Source organism: Mesoplodon mirus (assembly GCF_964341445.2).
Source record: "Mesoplodon mirus genome assembly, chromosome: 2".
NCBI classification, from domain to species: domain Eukaryota; kingdom Metazoa; phylum Chordata; class Mammalia; order Artiodactyla; family Ziphiidae; genus Mesoplodon; species Mesoplodon mirus.
The window spans coordinates 32,587,982-32,611,627 of NC_138977.1; the positions used below are offsets into that span (position 1 = coordinate 32,587,982).

Below are 23,646 nucleotides of genomic sequence, written 5' to 3' on the forward strand. Positions count from 1 at the left end.
TTATACTCCATTAAAGATCTATTAAAAAAATAAAATGGATAACCAACAAAGACCTACTGTATAGTACAGGGACCTCTGCTCAGTGTTATGTAACAACCTAAATAGGAAAATTATTTGAAAAAGAATAGATACATGTATATGTATAACTGAATCACTTTGCTGTACACCTGAAACTATCACAACATTTTTAATCAACTATACTCCAATATAAAATAAAATGTTTTAAAAAAAAGATTAAAAAAAATCCATTCCATATATTCCCAGTTTCTTTTGTAGTTTCTCTCTTCTAGTTTTAGAAATAATTATTTTCATATAGGCTTTCAGCAACTTGTATTATGATGAGTCATGAATACCTAAATTTTTAAAACAAAGACCAAAAACTATTATCAATATTCAGTTTTAATGAGAATCTCCTCTGAAATTCAAATGAGTTGTTAGGTTCACATTTGAACAACAGGCCTTCGGGTTAAAAACAATCCCAGCTTCCTCTCCGCAGACAAGAATCAAGACTGTGCTACTGAAATGTTGACCTCTCTGACATAAAACATTTAGTTTGTTGTCATAACAAGCTAGTTTTATTCAGTTATTCAATATTTCATGAGAGATTCATTTTGTATATCTTAGGCCCTGTATTATTCTATAACAATTAAGGGTTCATCAAGGTTTATGTTTGCAAAATGCTTTGTTTTACAGATTAGTGAATCTAATTTTCTCCTCAAAGCCTAAGAAGGGCCAAAATATGCATACTTAATTGTGTATTTTACCTCCAATCCTATATTATTCCAAGGAATAATTTTATATACATACATTTATGTATGTAAGTGACATACATAAATGTATAACATATATATATATATATATATATATATATAATTATTCCAAGGAAAATATTATAAACGTACATTTTCAGCTGGAAAAGAAGCAGAAACCAGTGGAGGAGACCTTAGGCAGTAAACCCTGATGCTTTTTACCACCAGCTCTGGTCATCTACCCTAACTGCATAACATAGTGGATTTTATTTCTATCATGTGGAAATCACTGCATGGCCATCCCATCCTGAAAGATCTTAAAAGGAAGCAAGGTGATGCGGTGAGCACAGGTATCTCTGGTATCATATTATTCTTTAAAATAATGCAAATTAATACATCTAGTTTACTTTTCAAGCAGCAAGGACTGCATATATCACTCCTACATATTTTATTTTCATAGATTAATAATTTCACAGTGACACAAAACCTACCTACTTAGGAGAAAAAAAATATTTCTTGAAAAAATAAATACATGCTTTTTCTGAAGACTGAAATCCACTCAGACAACAATCCAGGTTTAGCACACCACACTATATCCTAATGTTTGAAGTACTCCACGTGTTGCCAAAGAATCCATGAATTACTCACTTTTCCCTTAGGACCCAGACTTATTTTCATGTAATGCCTGCCTATTTCTTTCTCTCTTAACAGCTCAAAAGAACTGAATTTTAAATTTCCACTTCAAAATATCAAAATTTAGGACAACACGATAGACCACACGATCAGGACCTCTATATTGCATACAGATAATCGTTCGTGTGACGTGCCAGCACTACTGGGGACGCCCTGCTCTTGCTAAGTGAAGCCAGGGAGAAGGTCACCACTGATCCTTGCCGGGTCCTCCACAGGCCCTGGGGAAACAACCTGCTGCTCAAGCACTGCCCCGAAACGCTCCCTGCAAACACCAAGGCTTCACGCACGCGCTCAATTGAGCACCCTAGGAAACAGGCAGGAGCCCACCTGGTCCACGATGTCGTTGACTTTGTCCCGTTCACAGTCCAGGATGACACGCCGCTCCTTCTTTAGCTCCAGATCCTGGAAGAGCGAGCGGTAGGTCTCATCTTTCTTTTCATTGTTGATGTTCCCCACGTTGATAGCAGTCACTTGCCACTTCTTTTCGGCAGCGGAATCCAGCACCGCCTGCAGGGTGGACAAGCCTAGGAAAGCAGAGAGACATGGGGCCTGATGGCAAGGCTCGACTAACGGAGAAGCGCGCTGTGAAACTGACAATGCATCTGGAAAGGTGCTACTTTTCTGCAACGAAGGGATGCTGATGCCTCTAAAAAGCTACAGGTATGATCCTTAGCAACAACCACTCGTTGCCACTTCGCATCAAGAACTCTTTCCTCTACCTGGGAAAACTGTACCCCCTTCATTCGGGCTTCTCAGCTGTTTTCTTTTGGACATTACCAAAGTGTGATGTTTTAATACCTCTGGGGTTTGGGGGGTTTTGTTTGTTTGGCCACACCGTGCAGCTTGAGGAATGTTAGTTCCCCAACCAGGAATTGACCCCACGCCCTCCGCAGTGAAAACGCCCAGTCCTAACCACTGGACCACCAGGAAATTCCCTATCTCTGGTTTTAATGAAATCAAAGGATATCCATTCTTTCTTGTATAGAATAGAAAAAAATATGTCTTTATATATGACACGTTGTCATTTCACATTATTATCCTGAAGACATTGAGTCTATTTTCAGTGAGATTAATCTATGTGGGTCTATGTGAGTCTAAAAACCAGTCATCTCTGAAGCTGCTCGATTTCCTCCTATTGTTTTCTGGTCAGCAGTTGTTGTTATTTTTTTTTTTTCCTCAGTCTCTGTTATATCATTTTTGTTACTGGGACTAATCCTGTAGAAATTAAATGTTCACCTATTAACCACATGGTAGCAGTTAGTTTTCTAGCACAGATTGGTTACACTTACTTAACTTCCCAAATGTGAGACCACTTTACTCGTCATTAGTAACTTTGTTTATAGCATCATATGACTTAGGCCATATCGAAAATTGTCTTTTTATTTTTAATTGGTCACACATTGCCTCATATGTAGGATTGGGAGGGAAAACAACTTGGGAACATCTTTCCTAAAGTTAATGCTGCAGTTTAGCACTTGGAAAACTAGTATATAGACTTGTCTTCCATGTCACTTCAACTCTTCACAGCCAACCCAAATTCATCATTTCTGTGAATAGCTTAATGAACAACAAAAATCAAGGCTCCAAAAAGAATTCAGGACTCATCACATCATCTTCTTTATTCCAGAAAGACAAGAATATTGGACCCTTTTTACCCATAAAATCTTGGGTTTCCCTAATGTGAACACATGACTCTAGAAGCTTTATTCATGTACTAAACTTTATTGAAATCTATTTATCAACAGCAAAAAATATGCGTATTCTAGATGTTGTTGAAAATTACCTGAACCTGGAAAATATCATTAAAATTCTTATTGATTCCATATTGCCAAGGGTATATAAGATGAGTCTAGAACACCTTGTGACACCCCGAAGCAAGAAGCTCTCCAAAACTATCAGCCTCGTGTCAAAAGACCCAGGAGAAAATTTGATGAGAATCACTTTAAACAGAGATGACGCAGTTGGAATAGCAATAAAAATAATAACTGCAAAAGACTTAAATACATACATTTTCTAATCCATAGATTAGTAATGACATTTAAGAAAAATATTTGATTGCCTTTGATGGATGCTAAGGAGCCAAGTTATTATTTTGAAAACTGGTAAATAAAGGTAAAGAAACAGGCATTTTCCCGCCTTTCCTATATGAACTCTACTCAGGGTAATAGTTAATTAAGGGAAATTTTTTGTGTTTTCGGTTTTTTTGGAAAAACTCCAGCTAATAAGTGATGAACGAATATAGATTCAGAATTACAACCAATCTTGTAACACCTTGTGAATTAATGAATCAAGGCAAGAATCGTTAACTGCTGCTAACAAAACAAAAAGTGAGATGCGTAGAAATTATGTGCCTTCAAATGGGGATACTCAACACCACCTATGAAATATTCATGCCAAGAAGTGAACATGAATCTCAGCAAGCATCTAAACCTAATTATCTTTTTATAACGAATATATGGCACAGAGTAATATGCTAATCAAAGTCCAGACTGTGGGAAACTCTACATTACCTTATAAAAGCCTAAAGAGATATGTTAACCAACTGGATATATGAACCTCACTTTTATCCTAATTCAAATAAACTGTGAAAAAAAAGTAGATGATGCTAGTAATGAATTACTGTTAACTTGTCTATATATGATAATATTGTAGTTATATTTAAACCAAGAGAATTGTCCTTTCAAAATATAAACTGAAATATTTACAGCTGAAATAACAGGATGTCAGGTATTTGCTTCAAAATAATTGTCAGGGGCTTCCCTGGTGGTGCAGTGGTTGAGAGTCCGCCTGCTGATGCAGGGGACACGGGTTCATGCCCTAGTCCGGGAAGATCCCACATGCCGTGGAGCGGCTGGGCCCGTGAGCCATGGCCGCTGAGCCTGCGCGTCCGGAGCCTGTGCTCCGCAACGGAAGAGGCCACAATAGTGAGAGACCCGCGTACCACAAAAAAATAACAAAAAACAAAAAAAAAACAAAAACAAAATAATTGTCAGGAGCAGAAGGATAGATATAAAGCAAGATTCCTCTTACCCATCACTAATAAAGCTGGCTTAAGTGTCCTTGCAGGTCTTCACATTATTCTGTCCATGTTGTTATTTAAAATATTTCATAATGAAAATTGCAAATAATTTACTTTTATTTCAAATTAAAAAGTCGAATGATAAATTAAACTTGAAATGAATTTTGTGGGGTTTTTTGGGGGGCAAAACAACAAAATTAGTTTCCTCCATCCAGTACTGTAACAAAAAATATGGGGTACTCAAGAATTACTCAAGGGATAACTTAAACAGAGACCACATACCATTGTAAAAAATCTAATTAGTGATAAAACTTCTTTTAAAAACTTCACAGATCACCTACGATTTCCGTTCACTGTAAGTAAATTAAATCCTTCCAGGATGCATTTCAAATCCTTTTCCTGTTTTTCATCATCAGTGAAGATAGAACCAAAGTTGATCATCATGATCAACTCAACAGCTATCAATGTGCTTGAAAACGCTTATTAAGTTTATTCAGTTTTTTTTTCCAAGTAGGAAAAAAGCTAATTTTCTAAACATTTTCCACTGTCAAGGTCCTACTTTTCCACATTCCAGTCATGATGTGACTCTTCCTTGTCACCTCTTTAAAACAACACATCCATGGGTGGTGTTCTACATACTACATATTACCATACAGCACTTATACGTGAGCTTCCTTTCTTCTAGTCAATAAATTATTTCATGTTGCTTTCATTTAATTATGAACTTTACCACATACTAAGCTAAAGTTTCAAGTGGTGATGTTCTTGATATTCTGCCCTATCCTTTAACATATATAACAAGAAATTTTAAATATAAATGCCAATGTGTAAATGAATCTCAAGTGATATTTCTAAACTTAACATTTATTGGCAGTTCACCTTGTCCAAAATATGGAGAGGATGTATGAATAAAATCAATAAAAATGCATTTAAAGAAATAGCTGATTCAAACTCATCCATTTTATGTATCAAAAAATAACTCACAGTTTGTGTGGATTCTGTTATTAAAACTCTTAGAATTAATATTTTGTAACCTATGAAACCTAAAAAAAATACATCCATTTATTAAGATGCTAAACTGCCCAAGTGGTACGTAATCAGGCGATGAATTTAGTTTCATCAGAAGACACTGAATATTATTCAGTTATCTCCTAAGGACAGCCAGAAATAATTCATAAACCATGGCATGATCTGTCTCACATTTTGAAGAGACTGTTGTCCCACGCTTATTAATCAATATTCTCAGATTTGGTTTTTTTTTAGTATTAGCAACTGACTCTCTCAAATACTTTCTCAACTTGATCTGCCCTTTTCCTACAACTAAGAGTTTTGTATTATGTCTGGTTAGTTTAAAATTAATAGATCATTTTAAAATTAAAAAAATCACTGAAAATGTACATCACAAATATTAGGGTGAAATTAAATTATTCATGCACAACACAAATTGATGCTCTTAGTCTCTTGGTAACATATTCCAATTAGGAGAGAAAGTATTATCTCTTTCCCTTCCACACAAACTAGCCTAGAAGTATCTTTATAAATACACTCATCCCTTAATTAAGAATATAAACTTGTATGGACACTGGGAATTCTATGTAAGTATCGGTTTGTTTAAACACATTAGTAGCTGGTTTTTCAACTCTAATATCTGTACCACTAAATCAGGACATTTAAGTCCTGGTTTAATTTCTTATTATTTTATTGCTTATGACAAAGAGAACTTGACATATACTGTTGTTCATCTACAAATAGAAAAAATTTGGAAAATTAACTGCTCTTCCTAAGAAATATATTTAAAATATGTTCTGAAAAACCTCAAGAAGGGCTTCCCTGGAGAGTCCACCTGCCGATGCAGGGGACACGGGTTCGTGCCCCGGTCTGGGAAGATCCCACATGCCGTGGAGCAGCTGGGCCCATGAGCCATGGCCGCTGAGCCTGCGCATCCGGAGCCTGTGCTCCGCAACGGGAGAGGCCACAACAGTGAGAGGCCCGTGTACCGCAAAAAAAAAAAAAAAAGAATATGACAGGAGTATAAAATTAAGTTCTACACTCTACTAAATGCTCAGACTTCTGGATAAAATAAAGAATAGCTAAAGTACTGCTACTTACTTCTGTATTATATTACTTTTTCATGTGCCAAATTGTTGCTGGACTAGTTACAGCTGTACACCCTATTGATAAGCTGACTCTCTCCCTAAAACTCTCTCTAAGAACTATCAGTAGTTCACAGTCGTATCTTAAGCTAGTGCTCCTAAGCCTGTGACAAAATTACAGAAAAACCTTCAGCACTGAAACAGGTGAAGTCTAAATGCCTTAGTTTGCACATTAATAGGTGGAATTAAAATTGACTATTGCATATAGGTATATTTCATTCAGACCATGTCTTTCTTCTTGAAAATATTTTTTGTTCCATTTAAAATTCACAGCCCTTATTCATCTTTCAGGCACAGAAATTAATATTTTATGATCACTAAATCACAGCAGCATGCCTAGGCCAGATTAGATTAACATATATTTCCCTCATTGACTTTCTCAGGAACATCATGAAAGCAACTTATAATCTGGAAGCATTTTTATTCTAGGCATGATGCCTTTTTTGGAACTGGAATCAATGTGCCTTTCCTTCAGGGGACAAATAGGGTGGTTCAAAATTAAAACCAAGTTATAAAAGCATTAGTTCTGGTTTTACCAACTGTCTACAGAAATGTATGACATTACCTTACTAACATTGACCCAATAAATAAAAACCACATTTTGATTAAGTCCTGGTTCAAATGTAGTACATGTGTATCCAAAGACAAGCCTATATTGAATGCATTAACATAGGCAACCCTGTGACTCTATATCTCAAATGTGTTGAAGATCCATCTACCTACTCTCCCTGCCATCTGCCTCCTCTCTCTGGAACTTTTAGGAAGGGTGTTGGGTTATCCATTGAGGAGTGCCAGGCTGCTGCCACATGACTTGGATAAAGAGAAGACACCAGCATTCCTAAAGGGTCACATGGCACCAAGTGAACAGTTTCAGCAATCCTCTCACTGGTAAACTTGAAATAGTCAAAAACCTATACAAAGATCAGGATGCATCCATGACTTCCTTTGTCTACAATTGGGATGTAGTCTCCTGGACTTGTTGCTCAGCCTTTGGATGGACAGTTGGAATCAGGAAAGGTTTCATTGGCAGTCCTAGTTAAAAGCAGTGCAAAGAAGAAGCATAGAAAAACTGTGTCTTTTTCATCTAGCTTGTATTCAGTGCAGAATGTTGGACAGCCATTCTCATGCTTGGGTTATTCAAAAGAACATCAATTCATATATTTAGAAATTAAAATTTAACAGTATGTTTACCTGATCTAGACTCTCAGAAAATTAAAGATTATTAAAAACAAATCCTTACGGTCAAGGACCTGGAAAGAGTGCCATATCAAAAACAGACAAAACTCTTTGAAATTGAGGCATATGGAGACATAACTTAAAAGATCAAATCATGGAACCTATTTTTAAAAGCATTCATAATATAGTAAGGGCACACAGATTCATTCTCAAGTCGTCTAACACAAAAACAACGAGGTACTTCCTTAAAGTGTAAGAGAAATGGGTTAAGGACCATAGGGGGAGAAAAAACAGTTCATGTGATAAATGTACGAATAAACGTTTTAAAATGTGGTATGACAGCAAAGCTATAACAATTGTAATTAATAAGAAAAAATCAGAGACCAAACATCCCATTTCCACGAGACAAGTAAAACATTACATAAAGGTCTTTTGTCAGTATTTTGAGTCTTAAACATTTATCTCTGAAAATAGATTCAGATGAAAAGCAGTGCAATACTCTTCATATTAAAACATGAGTATCCATTTGAAAATATCTTGAAAATGTATCCATAATGTCAGTTTTGGCTTTAATATATAATTACTTAATATTATCACTGTAATGTTGACCTCTCCACAGATGCACTTGAACTCAAATCAATTTGTATAATTTAATGATTGGAGATTATGGCATCATTTCAATTTCATTTAATATTCATAAAGTGTTAATAAAATCATTAAAGATGTCTCAGGTTCTTTTCACAAGTACATAAGTCCATCCATCATCATCTGATCCATAGTGACGCTGAAGTGTGCCCCTAAAGTGAAAACACCACCTTGCACCTAGTCAAAGAGTAGAGAGAATTCATCCCTGATCCTTCATTTTAGCAAGCAAGATTCAGGTTCTAATATCATCTCAAACTTAAAATACACAGATGCTCAACTCATTCATTTATTAATGCTATTTATTGACATCAACTCTGTGCTAGCATTATCTTAAGCGCTGTATGTACAGGTAGGTGTAGTGGGTACTGCCAGGGCATTGCCTTCCTGGGCTTAGAGCCAGATCTTAAATTAAAAAAATAAAGCTTCATCTGTGTGGTTAAAACAGTCCCTAGAATATACTGGGAGCTCACTTCTTGGGTGAAAGAATGAACATCAATATTAATTATAAATTGTGATAAGTACTATGTAGGAAAAGAAAGATTGCTTTGAGAGAAGATAATAATATGAAATGCATCTCTGTGTTATATAAACTAAGACCTGAAGGAGAAAAATTTAGAAGTCTGTGCAGAGATTCAAGGTGAAAGAATTTGGTGCATCTGAGAAAGTAAAATAATATTAGTGAGATGGGTTTAGCCTAGTGAGTGAGCAAGGCAGTAGTATAAGTGGGAAGGAACCAGATACTATAACAACTTACAGTCATGTTAAGAAATTTCAGTTTTATCCTCATTATAACGAGGAGCCACTGGAGTATTTTAAGTAAAGGAGCAATGTGGTCAGTAAAGCATCTAAAAGCATTCAAAAAATAGAGCTACCATCTGATCCTTCAATCCCACTCCTGGGCATATACCCAGAGGAAACTATAATTCGGAAAGATACACACACCTCAATATCCATTGCAGCACTGTTTACAATATCCAGGACATGGAAGCAACCTAAATGTCCACCAACAGAAAAATGGATAAAGAAGTTGTGGTACATATACACAATGGAATATTACTCAGACATAAAAAAAGAATGAAATAATGCCATTTGCAGCAACATGGATGGACATAGATATTATCATATTCAGCAAAGTAAGTCAGACAAAGAAAGACAAATATTATATGATATCACTTATATGTGGAATCTGAAAAGATGATACAAATGTACTTATTTACAAAACAGAAACAGACTCACAGACAGAAAACAAACTTATGGTCACCAAAGGGGAAAGGTGGAGGGGAGGGATAAATTAGGAGTTCGGGATTAACATGTACACACTACTATATATAAGATAGATAAACAACAAGGACCTACTATATAGCACAGGGAACTCTACTCAATATCTTGTAATAACCTATAATGGAAAAGAATCTGAAAAAGAATGGATATATGTATATTATAACTGAATCACTTCACTGTACACCTGAAACTAACACAACATTGTAAGTCAACTATACCCCAATATAAAACAAAATTAAATTAAAAAATAAATAAAAGCATTCAAAACTTCTGGCTCCTTTACGGAAAATGGATTGAAGAGAAACAAGTACAGAAATGGAAAGATGAAGGATGAACACATGGGGCTGTCCTGGCCTGGAGTCATGACAATGACACAGAAGAGTGGCTAGAAGTAAAAACATTTAGATGGTAGAAATCCTATGAAGAGGAGACAAGAGTTAAAGAGGACATAGCAGAGGACAAGAGATAGATGATGATAAGCCCTGTACCACATTGATCAGAAGAATGGGCAGAGAGCCATCCAGCACACCGGAATCCGTATTTACTCTCAACTGTTCTGTGCTTGAGTTTTTCACTCCCCATGTGTGTAGCAAGGCTCTCCCTTGTCAGAGTCTTTCTTCTCAGTGTGTATAGTGCTGACTGGCTTTTCTACGGAGCCTTCTCATTCTCAGGACTGGAGGCCGGGACAGGGAATTAGACACCAGGCTGGAGCATGCTAGGCTGTGATTGCTGCAGCCAGTCTCCAGACTGATCAGGCAGAAGGGCTGGCAGCTGGCTCCCCGTTTGGCCGCCCTTGCAGGTAAGCAAGGTGCTCTCTCCTGGTAGAAACAGGCTTCTGGTTTTCACTTGAACATTTAAAGCAAGTTGCTTCGTGGACAGGCCGGTGTCTATTAGGTACTCTGGCAATGGTGGTTGTCAATACTTCTCAGTCTGTTGGTGGATACTCTCTCAAGAAAAATCATCTACGTTCATGTCCACAAAATGTTCATTCGATGTTACCAAGTACACAGACCCACTGAAGCTGAGTCACAGACCCAGGAATGGTCAGAAATATCTGAAATTCTATGACACGTAAGTCAATCAGGTCCGCTAATACCAAACTTCACAACAAATGATGCGGGAAACACAAAGGGAGTACTCTTACCCCTGAAATAAAAACTAGCAAAAAGAGCCAAGACTCCATCTAATTGGCATTCTAATCCAAAACTTCCCCTCGTAAATAGCTGTAGAGGAGCTGTGACAAAGCACAGGTCTGCTGTCAAAAGACCTGAGTTCAGCTGAACCACACGTGGGTGGCTCAGGAAAAAAATCAACTTCTCTGAGATTCAGGGATCTCATTCTAAAGCAGGGTTAATAACAATTGTCCCTGCCTGATAAAATCTTTGCATGTGGAAATATTTAATGTCTATACATTTCTGTAGACGCTCTTATTTATATATTTATTCAAATCTTACTTAAACCAATTTTCAAGGCTGTCACTTCACTGACCCTGGACTAGGAATATAGTCATCCTAGGGTCTTAGCTGCTGGTACCAGAAAGTGCTTTGCGCATTACAACTGAACATTCGGGCGTTGTGTGAACACAGTCTATCTCTGTAAATGGTACATCCACAATGTTTTTGCTTGTTTGTTTTACTCTAAGTATGTTACCCAGGTTTTGAATTGCATTACTCATTTACACAGCATAATTAAGCCAAGTTACCCTTGGACTTCAAGACACTTACATAGCCCTATAAAGTCACATGGAAGTATCAAGTGTGGGCACTGAATTTGACCCATTACAAAGGAAGGATATTGTCACTTACCTCTGTCACTGTCATAGAGGTATGCAAACTTATCCCATTGGTAGTACTCAATCAAGCTGAGAAGAGCTCCTTTGAGGTCCGGTCGCATCTGAATGACAAATGGATGGGTGCCATCTGTCGGGAAGCTGGGAGTGATGAAGGACACATGGAGCGTTCCACAAAATGATGTGATGGTGTTTACAGACTTCTTGTCATAAAATCCAAAAATAGCATATACTCCTCTTGAAAACTGGGAGCAGACTAGAAGAACAGGGGAAATAGAAAGGATAAATTATTGAAATTGGCATACATTCACATGCATTTGTTTGAAAGTAAATGCTCTTTTACACAAAATACAAAAGAATCAACATATTGAAAAATACAGAGAGTTGATATCAATAATTCATCAAATTTTTGAGCACTTATTTACTTAACACCCTACTTGAGGAATTCAAAGAATTATAAATCATTAAAAAATAATTCTGGCTATGAGACTATACGGAACTTAAAAGCTTTTCCACAGTGACAGAAATCGTCAACAAGTTTGAAAAGGCAGCCTACTGAATGGGGGAGGAGATTTTCAAATCCTACATCTGATATGGGGTTAATATATCCAATATCCAATATGTACAAATAACTCATACAACTCAACATCAAAAACAAAAACAACCCAATTAAAAAATGGGCAGAGGACCTGAATAGACATTTTTCCCAAGAAGACATACAGATGGCCAACAGATACATGAAAAGATGCTCAACATCACTAATCATCAGGGAAATGCAAATCAAAACCAAAACGAGCTATCACCTCACACCCATTAGAATGGCTGTCATCCAAAAGACAACAAATAACAAATGTTGGCAAGATATGGAGAATGGGGAACCCTCGTGTACTGTTGGTGGAAATGTAAATTGTTGCAGCCACTATGAAAAACATTATAGAGGTTCCTCAAAAAATTAAAAATAGAACTACCATACAATCCAGCAATTCCACTTCTGCATATTTTTCTGAAGAAAAAAAAAACACTAATAACGTATCCCAATGTTCATACCAGCATTACTCACAATAGCCAAGACATGGAAGCAACCTAAGTGCCCATCAATAGATGACTGGGTAAAGAAGACACAGTGTATGTACACAAGGGAATATTACTCAGGTATAAAAAGTAAAAAAGAATAAACTCTTGGATAGACCTAAAGGATATTGTGCTAAGTGAAATAAGTCAGAGAGAGAAGGCAAATTGTGTATGCTTTTATTTCTATGTGGATTCTAAAAAACAGACAAACAAAAAAGAATAAACATAACAAAATAGAAACAGAGTCATAAATACAGAGGACGAACAGATGGTCAGCAGAGGGGAAGTGAGGGGGTGAAACAGGTTAGGGAGCTGGAGAGGGACAAACGTCCAGTTTCAGAATAAATCAGTCACAGGAATGAAACATACATTGTGGGGAATATAGTCAATAATACTGTGTATGGTGACAAACAGTAATTAGACCTATCTTGGTAATCATTTTGTAATATACAGAAATAACGAACCATTATGTTGTGCATCAGGAACTAACAGAGTGCTGTTGGTCACTTACACTTCAAAAACAACACTGGGGCTTCCCTGGTGGCACAGTGGTTGAGAGTCCGCCTGCCGATGCAGGGGACATGGGTTCGGGCCCCGGTCCGGGAAGATCCCACATGCTGCGCAGCGGCTGGGCCCGTGAGCCATGGCCGCTGAGCCTGCGTGTCCAGAGCCTGTGCTCCGCAATGGGAGAGGCCACAACAGTGAGAGGCCTGGGTACCGCCAAAAAAACCCCAAAAAACAAAAAAAAAAAACAATACTGATGTGTATAAAATGGATGACTAATAAGAACCTGCTGTATAAAAAAATAAATAACATAAAATTAAAAAATTAAAAAAAAAACCCAACAAGCAAACTCATAGAAAAAGAGATCAGATTTGTAGTTATCAGAGGTGAAGGCTGGGGGAGAAGAAATTGGATGAAGGTAGCCAAAAGGTACGAAATTCCAGTTCTACATGATAGATAAGTACTAGGGATGTAATGTACTGCATGATAAATATAATTAACACTGCTGAATGTCATATATGAGAGTAGTTAAGAAAGTAAATCCTAAGAGTTCTCATCACAAAGAAATTTTTTTTAATTTTTCATTTATTTATATGAGATGAATGTTCACTAAACTTATTGTGATAATCATTTCATGATGTATGTAAGTCAAATCATTATGCTTCATGCCTTAAACTTATACAGTGCTGTATGTCAGTTATAACTCAATAAAACTGGAAGAAAAAAAAGAATATATACACATTCTTATTTAACAAGCCATGTAAATATAAACATATTTTAGGACAGCTCCATAAAAAAAGAATACAAGTAAAAATCATTAGTTATAAAGAACAAACTGCAATTACCTGGGATTTATACATATTCATAATAACTCATTCCTTGAATTATCTGATTTTTTTTAAAGGCTTTATCGTGCTAATAATGCTTTTATACTACAAGATCGGCGCACTTATGAAAAGTTCTAATGCTGACCAAAACCTCTTTAAGAGAAGATGGATGCAGGGCTGGCACCACACACAGGAACATGTCACCCAAAAGGGACACCTCTTACCTTGAGAAATGCAGTCAAGGAGTAATTGTGTGAAGCTCAGAACTCCTAATTTTTTTAATCTCTCCCACGGACTTAACTCATCCCATGTGTTCTAGTCCATGCAACACAAAGAATATTATCAAAATACTTTGGCATAGAATCATCATTCTTAAAAAAAAAAACCCAATATTTTATTCAGAAGTCCTCATCACTCCCACAATCCCTTGTTCTCTACCAGTACTTGTATTTCAGTGAAGGATCTTCTCCCAATCACTCTCCCACAGTCAGACCATCACTAAGTCATGATCATTCTAATACCTAAATATACTCAAAGGTGGTCCCCTTATTTCTCTCTCCATTCCGACCATCCTAGTTCACTGATAGCATATACCATGTATCTTGGGCTTGCCTTGTGGCCTGGCATGGTACATGAAATCATTTATTTCTTATGCTAACCCTCGAGGTAGGAAAGATTATTATTCCCAAATTACTGATAGGAAAATTGAAACATAGGGAGATTAAGTGACTTACCCAAAGTCAGACAGCTACTAAGAGATGCTCTATTCAAACCCAGACAGGCAGATTCAGAGTCCACACACTTAACTAATGGATAATATTGTGTCCCTAACTCGGATTACTGGAATACCTACCCAACTTTCCTCCTTCATCCAATTATGCCCCTTCCATTCACTTCTCCACAATCTAACCAGAATAATTTTTTGAGCACAAATTTGATCCTCTCTCTCTGAGAAGTAAGGGTTACTTTGTCCAAGAATAATCTCTGCAATGCACAATACAAACCACACATGCCACAGCGCTTAAGACAACCAATTCATGTCAACCACATGCTTTGAGTGAATGAGTAGCTGGTATTTTTTAATCTCAAAGTTAATTTCGATCCAAAATATGAAATTCAGCTCTCCAGTAACATAATCGAACAACCCAAAACATAATACCAGGCATCCTTGTAAATTAATTAAACCTCATTTAAAGGATAAGGCCAATGCTATCATATTTCATTTTATTTTACTCACAAAAATAAATGGTCTATAGAAAAAGTAGATTTGTTTCATGAATAAGAGCATTGCTAAAATATACAGATTTGAATAGCCAATTGCAGACAATCAATAAATGATGGGCAATAATTTTTAATGACTATCGTGTGATATGAAATGAAAGGAAAGCCAGATTGGCCAGTTCTCTGAGTGGCCCTTAATCATCGGATGTTTCAGTTTTCCTCCAAATATGTATTAATCTTCAACTCACTTCTGCCTTTCTAACATAAGACGTTTCCTGGGATTTCTAGGTTATGTCTGTGTAATCGTCGACTGACATCTTTTCTAAGAATCTTCTGCAGAACAGACTAATATGTCTCAGAAAACAGCTGTATGTATTTCTTTACATTTACTCTAATACTTTAACATAAAGCAAAGATGATATTCCCAACTTTTATTCACATTTATGTTTTTGTCCTTGTCTGAGAACAGATGTTGAAAACCACCTTTAATGTGTTTGACTGTGCTCATTCCTGACTTACATGAAAAATCCCTTTCATTGTTTAAACCCTTCTGGGCAAACTCCTCCATGATTTCTTATTTTATGCATGGATATATTCATCCTGACGTGCACATCTTAAATCTTAAGCTTGTTCAGAAATTGTTGACTCCATAGGACGTATAAAAATGAGAAGTTGCTCTAAAATTCTCTCTGGGTCTATTTTATTTCATTTCCTGCAAAGTGTTGGCATGTCATCTAAAAACTATAGGAATATCAGGCAATATAATTTATTAATGAGCCCTCCTCATCCATTCTCAGTGAAATCGCCTGGTAACGGAAGCCACTGTTTGAATACACAGTCTGAATAAGAAGCCATATCTTTCATTTCCCATTTGTTTTAGACTCTGGAGTGAGTTGTCAAGGGGCCTCCTGGCTGTCGTGACCATCTGGAAACACCTGGCATTGGCCCAAGCATGGGCACAAGCTGCACAAGACTTCATCAGAAATGACAATTCACCTAACTCAGAAGGTACTTTTTTTCATGCAGTTCAGCTAATTCTCCAATGACCATAATTGTGCAACCATGGCCGTTCCCTCCTGACTATCCCAGCCACCTCTCAGCCTTTTCCCCTTGCCTTTTATCTCATCAGGGCACATATTCAATTGTCCACTTGCCTGCAGCTTCTATTTTCCTAGATCTCTCTCTGTGTGTCCCTTTACCACACACACAATGAACATCCATTTGGTCGACATTGCTCATCTCCCCTGACCTTATGTCTGTCATTGTCCCTGTCCCCCCAAATGATAAGGGTATCATTGCATTTACACCAAGGACTCAGTCAGAATGCTGACCTGAGCTAAGGTATTTTGCTTACCCAGTTTGCAGTGACCATCTCAAGATGAAAATCTGAGTGCTGTATTCCTAACACTCCATCCCCCAAATATCAGTGTGTTCGCGTGCTAATACTGATCTTCTCCCCAATACAGCACAGATACAAGACCCTACTGACCTAAGACACAAGGACCTTGGTTCTCTACTTTGAAAGGACTCTTCCTTTGATTAGAAACGAAATTACTCTTTTTCATCTCTACCTTATTCTCCAGCAATACTCCAAAATTCAAAGTCATTTCCCTAACTTATATCCATCCTCAAAGAAGGAAGATCTACTATCACTATCAATATTCAAATGATGTGTTATAGCTCTGGAAACAGTTTCAAAAGACAACTTTCTAAAATGAGTTAGATAACATCACACCCCATATATCATCACCTTGTTCTGTCTCACCTCTGGAGGCAGAGGAAGGAGGGGAAAGCTCTCAGTTTCACCTCTAGATTCATGACCCTATGAAACACTATTATAAATTTCTGAATAATTATGCTAATTAGCATTAGATTTGCATGTATGTCTTAAAACTCTAAGCTAAATGTAAGGTTGTTCTCACTGAGTACGACTTTAATTAAATATTTAATATCAACTTTGAGAAACTCAACAAAGGCAAGTCCTTTTAAAAGATACTTTAGGTCAAACAGCAGAAATGATAATCTCCTGGGTGTAGATAACTTTCTGACTATTCCACTTTTTATTACAAGCCCAGGTGATAAAAGCCAATAACAATGTTGATGGTGCATCCAACTCACATCTTTTTCTCTTGGGTCATTCTGCTCATTGGTGCTGCTAATGTAGCATACTCCATACAGTCTGGAGAACCTTGAATGGTTATTTAGTAGAAAGAGAGAAGAATAGAGCCTGATGTATTTTTGTTTAACATTTTTTTGTATTTAGAAGTTGCCATTCACTGCTGTGAAACCCACAGTCTGCTTCATAAGCAGGAATGGCGCTTTGCAGCTTGTGCAAAGTCTTGTGAAAGCTGCATCACCAAGCAATCCTGACCTCAATATTTGGAGACCGAAGAAAACCTCTCTCATCTTTAATCACACAACTTCTGGCATTATCTCCTTGTAAACAGTGACCCCAATTTTACTATTGAAAACTCCCTTAAGATCCCCTAATCACTAAATATAATATTTTTTTCTCAGATCTAGCTTTCTTGGCCTCTTTGAATTTATTAATCAAAAACTTGATTCTATGTTTCCATATAAAATTTAAAATTATTTGTTCTTGTTCTATGAAAAACGCCATGGGTATTTTGACAGATATTGCACTGAATCTACAGATTGCCTTGGGTAGTATGCTCATTTTAACAATATTAATTCTTCCAGTCCAAGAACACGATGTATCTTTCCATCTGTTTGTGTTGACTTCAATTTCTTTCATCAGTGTCATATAGTTTTTTGTGTATAGGTCTTTTACCTCCCTGGGTAGGTTTATTCTTAGGTATTTTATTCTTTTTGATGTGCTGGTGCTCACCATCACTAATCGTCAGGGAAATGCAGATCAAAACCACCATGAGATATCACCTCACACCTGTCAGAAGGGCTATCATTAAAAAGAATGCAAATAACAGGTATTGGTGAGGATGTGGAGAAAAGGGAACACTCATACACTATGGGTGAGGGTGTAAATTGGTGCGGCTACTATGGAAAACAACATGGAAGCTTCTCAAAAAAACTAAAAATAGAACTACCATATGATCCAGCAATTCCACTCCTATGTATATATTAAAAAAAAATCCAAAACAAACAAACAAAAACACTCATTCAAAAAGATACATGCACCTTGTTGTTCACAGCAGCATTATTCACAATTGCCAATATATGGAAGCAACTTAAGTGTCCATCAATAGATGAATGGAGAAAGAAGCTGTGGTACATATATACAATGGAATATTACTCAGCCATAAAAAAAATGAAATGTTGCCATTTGAAGCAACATAAATGGAATTGGAGGGCATTATGCTAAGTGAAATAAGTCAGACAGAGAAAGATAAATACTGTATAATATCACTTATAGTGGAATCTAAAAATACAACAAACTAGTGAATGTAACAAAAAAGAAGAAGGCTCACAGATATAGAGAACAAACTAGTGTTTACCAGTGAGGAGAGGGAAGGGTAGAGGAGCAATACAGGGGCAGGGGATTAAGAGGTACAAACTATTAGGTATAAAATAAACTACAAAGGATATGTTGTACAACATGGGAACTACAGCAAATATTTTATAATAACTACAAATGGAGTATAACCTTAAAAAATTGTGAACTACTATATTGTACTCCTGTAACTTATATAATACGCCCATCAACTGTACTTCAATTAAAAGAAAAATATCTGGCTAAAAAGAAAATAAAAACAACTTGCTTCTAGAAATGCTCTCTCTTTCCGCTGCTGCTAGCAGTGCTCTCGTCCAATTCCTTCTCCACATGGCTACCAAGTAAAATGATATCATCTTGGTGCTCTTGCTTTCCCTATAATTACCTTTTACTCTTTTCCCCCCTATATCCCAAATTAAATCTATCCTTAGAGGTCTCATCCCTTTAAACAAGGTTAAGTTCAACTTTTTATGCATGCTTCCCAAACCTTCATATCACTTCTGTTGTCTCCCTTTATCTATTTATTAACTGAGCAACTTATACTGTAAACATTCAGTGTGACAAGCATGGTGTTAAGTTTAGAAAATACCATAGGATAGATATAGTACATTCTCTTTTTTAAAGTATAGTTGATTTACAATATTAGATTGCTTTCAGGTGTATAACATAATGGTTCAACATTTTTATAGATTATACTCCATTTAAAGTTATAAAGTAATTGCTATATTTCCTTGTGCAGTACAATATATCCTTATTGCTTATTTACTTTATACATAGTAGTTTGTATCTCTTAATCCCACACACCCATCTTTGTTTCCACCCTTCCCTCTCCCCAATGGTAATCACTAGTTTGTTCTCTGTAACTGTGAGTCTGTTTCCATCTTATTATATGTATTCATTTGCTTTATCTTTTAAATTCCAAATATAAGTGATAACATACAGTATTTGCCTTTCTCTGGCTGACTCATTTCACTAAACATAGTACCCTCTAGGTCCATCCATGTTGCTACAAATGGCAATATTTCATTCTTTTTTATGGCTGAGTAGTATTCCATTCTGTGTGTGCATATCTCTCTATATTCTGATATATAGATATATATACACCACTTCATATTTATCCATTTGTCTGTTGATGGACACTTAGGATGCTTCCATATATTGGCTATTGTAAATAATGCTGCTATGAACATTGGGGTTCATGTATCTTTTCAAATTAGTGTTTTCATTTTCTTTGGATATATACCCAGGAGTGGATCATATGGTAGCTCTATTTTTGGTATTTTGAGGAGCCTCCATACTGTTCTCCATAGTGGCTGCAGCAATTTACATTCCCACCAACAGTGCAAGAGGGTTCTCTTTTCTCCACATCTTCACCAACATTTGTTATTTGTAGACTTTTCGAAGACAGACATCCTGGCAGGTGTGAGGTGATATCTTATTGTGGTTTGAGTTGCATTTCCCCATTGATTAGTGATGTTAAACATCATTTCATGTGTCTACTGGCCATCTGTATGTCTTCTGCCCATTTTTTAATCAGGTTGTTTGTTTTTTTGAGTTGTATGAGTTGTTTATATATTTTGGATATTAACCCCTATTCGGTCATATAATTTGAAAATATGTTCTCCCATTCTGTATGTTGTCTTCATTTTGTTGATGGTTTATTTTGATGTGCAAAAGCATTTAAGTTTAATTAGGTCCCATTTGTTTATCTTTCTTATTATTTCCTTTGCCTTGGAAGACAGATCCAAAAAATTATTGCTACTATTTGCATTAAAGAATGTTCTGTCTATGTTTTCCTTCAAGGAGTTTTATGGTTTCAGGTATTACAGTTTAATCTTTAATCCATTTGGGGTTTATTTTTGTATATGGTGTAACTTTTCTAATTTAATTCTTTTACATGTAGCTGTCCAGTTTTCCCAGCACCACTTACTGAAGAGACTGTCTATTCTCCATTGCATATTTCTGCCTTCTTTGTGATAGGTTAATTAACCATAGGTGTGTGGGTTTATTGCTGGGCTCTCAACTCTTCCATTGATGTATGGATCTGTTTTTGTACCAGTACCATGCTGTTTTGGTTACTGTAGCTTTGTAGTATAGTCTGACATCAGGAAGTGTGGTACCTCGAGCTTTGTTCTTTTTTTCTCAAGATTGCTTTGGCACTAGGGGTCTTCCATATAAATTTTAGGACAATTTGCTCTAGTTCTGTAAAATATGACATGGGTATTTTGCTTGGGATTGCATTAAGTCTGTAGATTGCTTTGGGTAGCATGGACATTTTAACAATATTAATTATTCTAATCCAAGAGCAAGAAATATCTTTCCATTTCTTTGTATCATCTTCAATTTCCTTCATGAATGTTTTATAGTTTTCAGAGTATAGATCTTTCATCTCCTTGGTTAAATTTATTCCTAAGTTTTTTTGGGGTTTTTTTTGATGTGATTTCAGTGGGATTGTGTTCATGCTTTCTCTTTCTGATAGCTCATTATCAGTGTATAGATAAGCAACAGATGTCTGTATATTAATCTTGTATCCTGCAGTTTTACTGAATTCATTTATTAGTTCTCATAGTGTTGGGGTGGAGACTGTAGGGTATTCTACATATAGTATTATATCATTTGCAAATAGAGACAGTTTTACTTCTTCCCTTCCCAATTGGATGCCTTTTATTTCTTTTTTTTATCTGATTGCTGTGGCTAGGACTTCCAATACTATGTTAAGTAGAAGTAGTGAGACTGGGCATCTTTGTCTTGTTCCTGATTTTAGAGGAAAAGCTCTCAGTATTTCACTGTTGAGTATGATGCTAGCTGTGCGTCTGTCATAAATGGCCTTTATTATGTTAAGATATGTTCTCTCTAACCCATTTGGATGAAAGTTTTTATCATGAATAGACGTTGAATTGTCAAATGCTTTTCCTGTGTCTATTGAAATGAACATGTGATTTTTATGCTTTATTTTGTTAAGATGATGTATCACACTGATTGATTTCTGGATATTAAACCACTCTTACATCCCTGGAATAAATTCCACATGATCATAGTGTATGGTCTTTTTTATATATTGTTAAATGTCGTCAGCTAATATTTTGTTCAGGATTTTTACATCTATATTCATCAGAGACGTTGGCCTGTAATTTTTTTGTTTTTTGTAGTGTTTTTGTCTGGTTTTAGTAACAGGGTAAATTAATGGTGACCTCATATAATGAATGTGGGAGTGTTCCATCCTCTTGAATTTTTTTGTAGTAGTTTGAAAAGGATAGGTATTAGTTTTTCTTTATATATTTGGTAGAATTCCCACTGTGAAGCCATTTAGTCCTGGACTTTTGTTTGCCTGGAGTATTTTTTTAACTACAAATTCAATTTCACTACTAGTGATCAGTCTGTGTAGGTTACCTATTTCTTCCTGAGTCAGCCTTGGAAGATTGTATGTTTCTAGAAATTTGACCATTTCTTCTATGTTGTCCAATTTGTTGGCATATAACTGTACAGAGTATTCTCATGATTTTTTGTATCTCTGTGATATTAGCTGTTATTTCTCCTTTTTCATTTCTTATTTTGTTTACTTAGGTGCTCTTTAACTCTTGATGACCCAGGCTAAAGGCTTATTAATTTTGTATATCTGAAAAACAAACAAACAAATACTCTTTGATTCATTTCTATTGTTTGTTTGTTTGTTTGTTTTGTCTCTATTTCATTTATTTCCTGCCTGATCTTTATTATTTCCTCCCTTATTCTGACTTTGGGCATTTATTGCTCTTCTTTTTGTAATTCCTTTAGATGGTAGATTAGGTTGTTTATTTGAGATTACTATTGTTTCTTAAAGTAGGCCTACATCACTATAAACTTCCCTCTTAGAAATGCTTTCGCTGCATACCCTAGATTTTGTGATGTGTTTACATTTTCATTTGCCTCAAGGTATTTTCTGATCTCCTTTAATTTCTCCATTGATCCATTGTGGGTTTTTTTTTGTTTTTTGGGGGGGTGGTACGCGGGCCTCTTACTATTGTGGCCTCTCCCATTGTGGAGCACAGGCTCCAGATGCACAGGCTCAGCAGCCATGGCTCACGGGTCCAGCTGCTCTGCGGCATGTGGGATCCTCCCAGACCAGGGCACGAACCTGTGTCCCCTGCATCTGCAGGCGGACTCTAAACCACTGTGCCACCAGGGAAGCCCAGTAGGTATATTTTTGATGTGACTGTGGGAGGAGTTGAGCTCCACATTCTCCCACCCCTTCTGCCGTCTTGATCTCAACCTCATATAGTACAGCCTTAGCTGGAGTTGACAGCTTAACTTCAACCCCTCATTCTCCCATGCCACCCACTGGAGAATTTCTAACTCTATATCATTCCAACTAATTCCATACAAAAAGGAAAGAAAACCCTGAAAACATTATCCTACAAACCATGTCTTCGTACTAATTTTTTTTTCCTTTCTGCTCATGGCACCATAACACTTGCCATCACTGATTTTTGATATTTCAGAATAATTAATTCATTACTCTCCTTGTCCTGATCATGCAGTCTATAGCCATCTCTGTTTTGTGCTATGACACTCATTCCACATTAATCAAGTGTTTTTAAGAACCTCCAAGGTTACTGTTCTGGGTATGGGGAGACAGCTTTTAAGCGTGCCAGGTAAGGTCTCTACTTATATGCAGCTTGTGTGGTACACTTCTTAAGTGTTTCTTGCACCCGTGCCTTCATTTTCTTTCTCTTGGTTTCTTCCCCACTTCCTCTATCACCTTCCTCCAATTCATGCTCTTGTCGTATGAGTCTTCCTGAAACACCACATAAAAGGCGTTCTTCCAGGATCATCTTCAAACCATTTCCCTTCTTTTTTTTTTACATTCTATCTCTTAATGGTCTCATCTTAAAGGCCAAATTCCATTTTCTTGTGCAAATGTTTCCCAAACCTGAACCACTACAATTGTCTCCCTTTATCTATTTATTTACTGAGAAAAGATATACTGTATATGTATTGTATATTATTATGTAGCAAATATACTAAAGATACTGTGTGTATATATAGTACAAATATATACTGTAAGTATAC

The 23,646-nt window shown here is 36.4% G+C and overlaps 1 protein-coding gene across 2 annotated transcripts in view; it reads right to left on the reverse strand.

The window, feature by feature from the left end:
• The window catches only part of GRIA2 (glutamate ionotropic receptor AMPA type subunit 2), a gene marked incomplete at both ends in the record, with an annotated part of 148,541 nt that overhangs the window by 59,288 nt on the left and 65,607 nt on the right, over positions 1 to 23,646 (reverse strand). For both annotated transcript variants that reach the window (XM_082632123.1, XM_082632124.1), the window contains 2 exons: positions 1,770 to 1,966; positions 11,522 to 11,761. In XM_082632123.1, the coding sequence (XP_082488249.1) occupies positions 1,770 to 1,966; positions 11,522 to 11,761 (437 nt within the window). The remainder of the gene's footprint in view (positions 1 to 1,769; positions 1,967 to 11,521; positions 11,762 to 23,646) is intronic.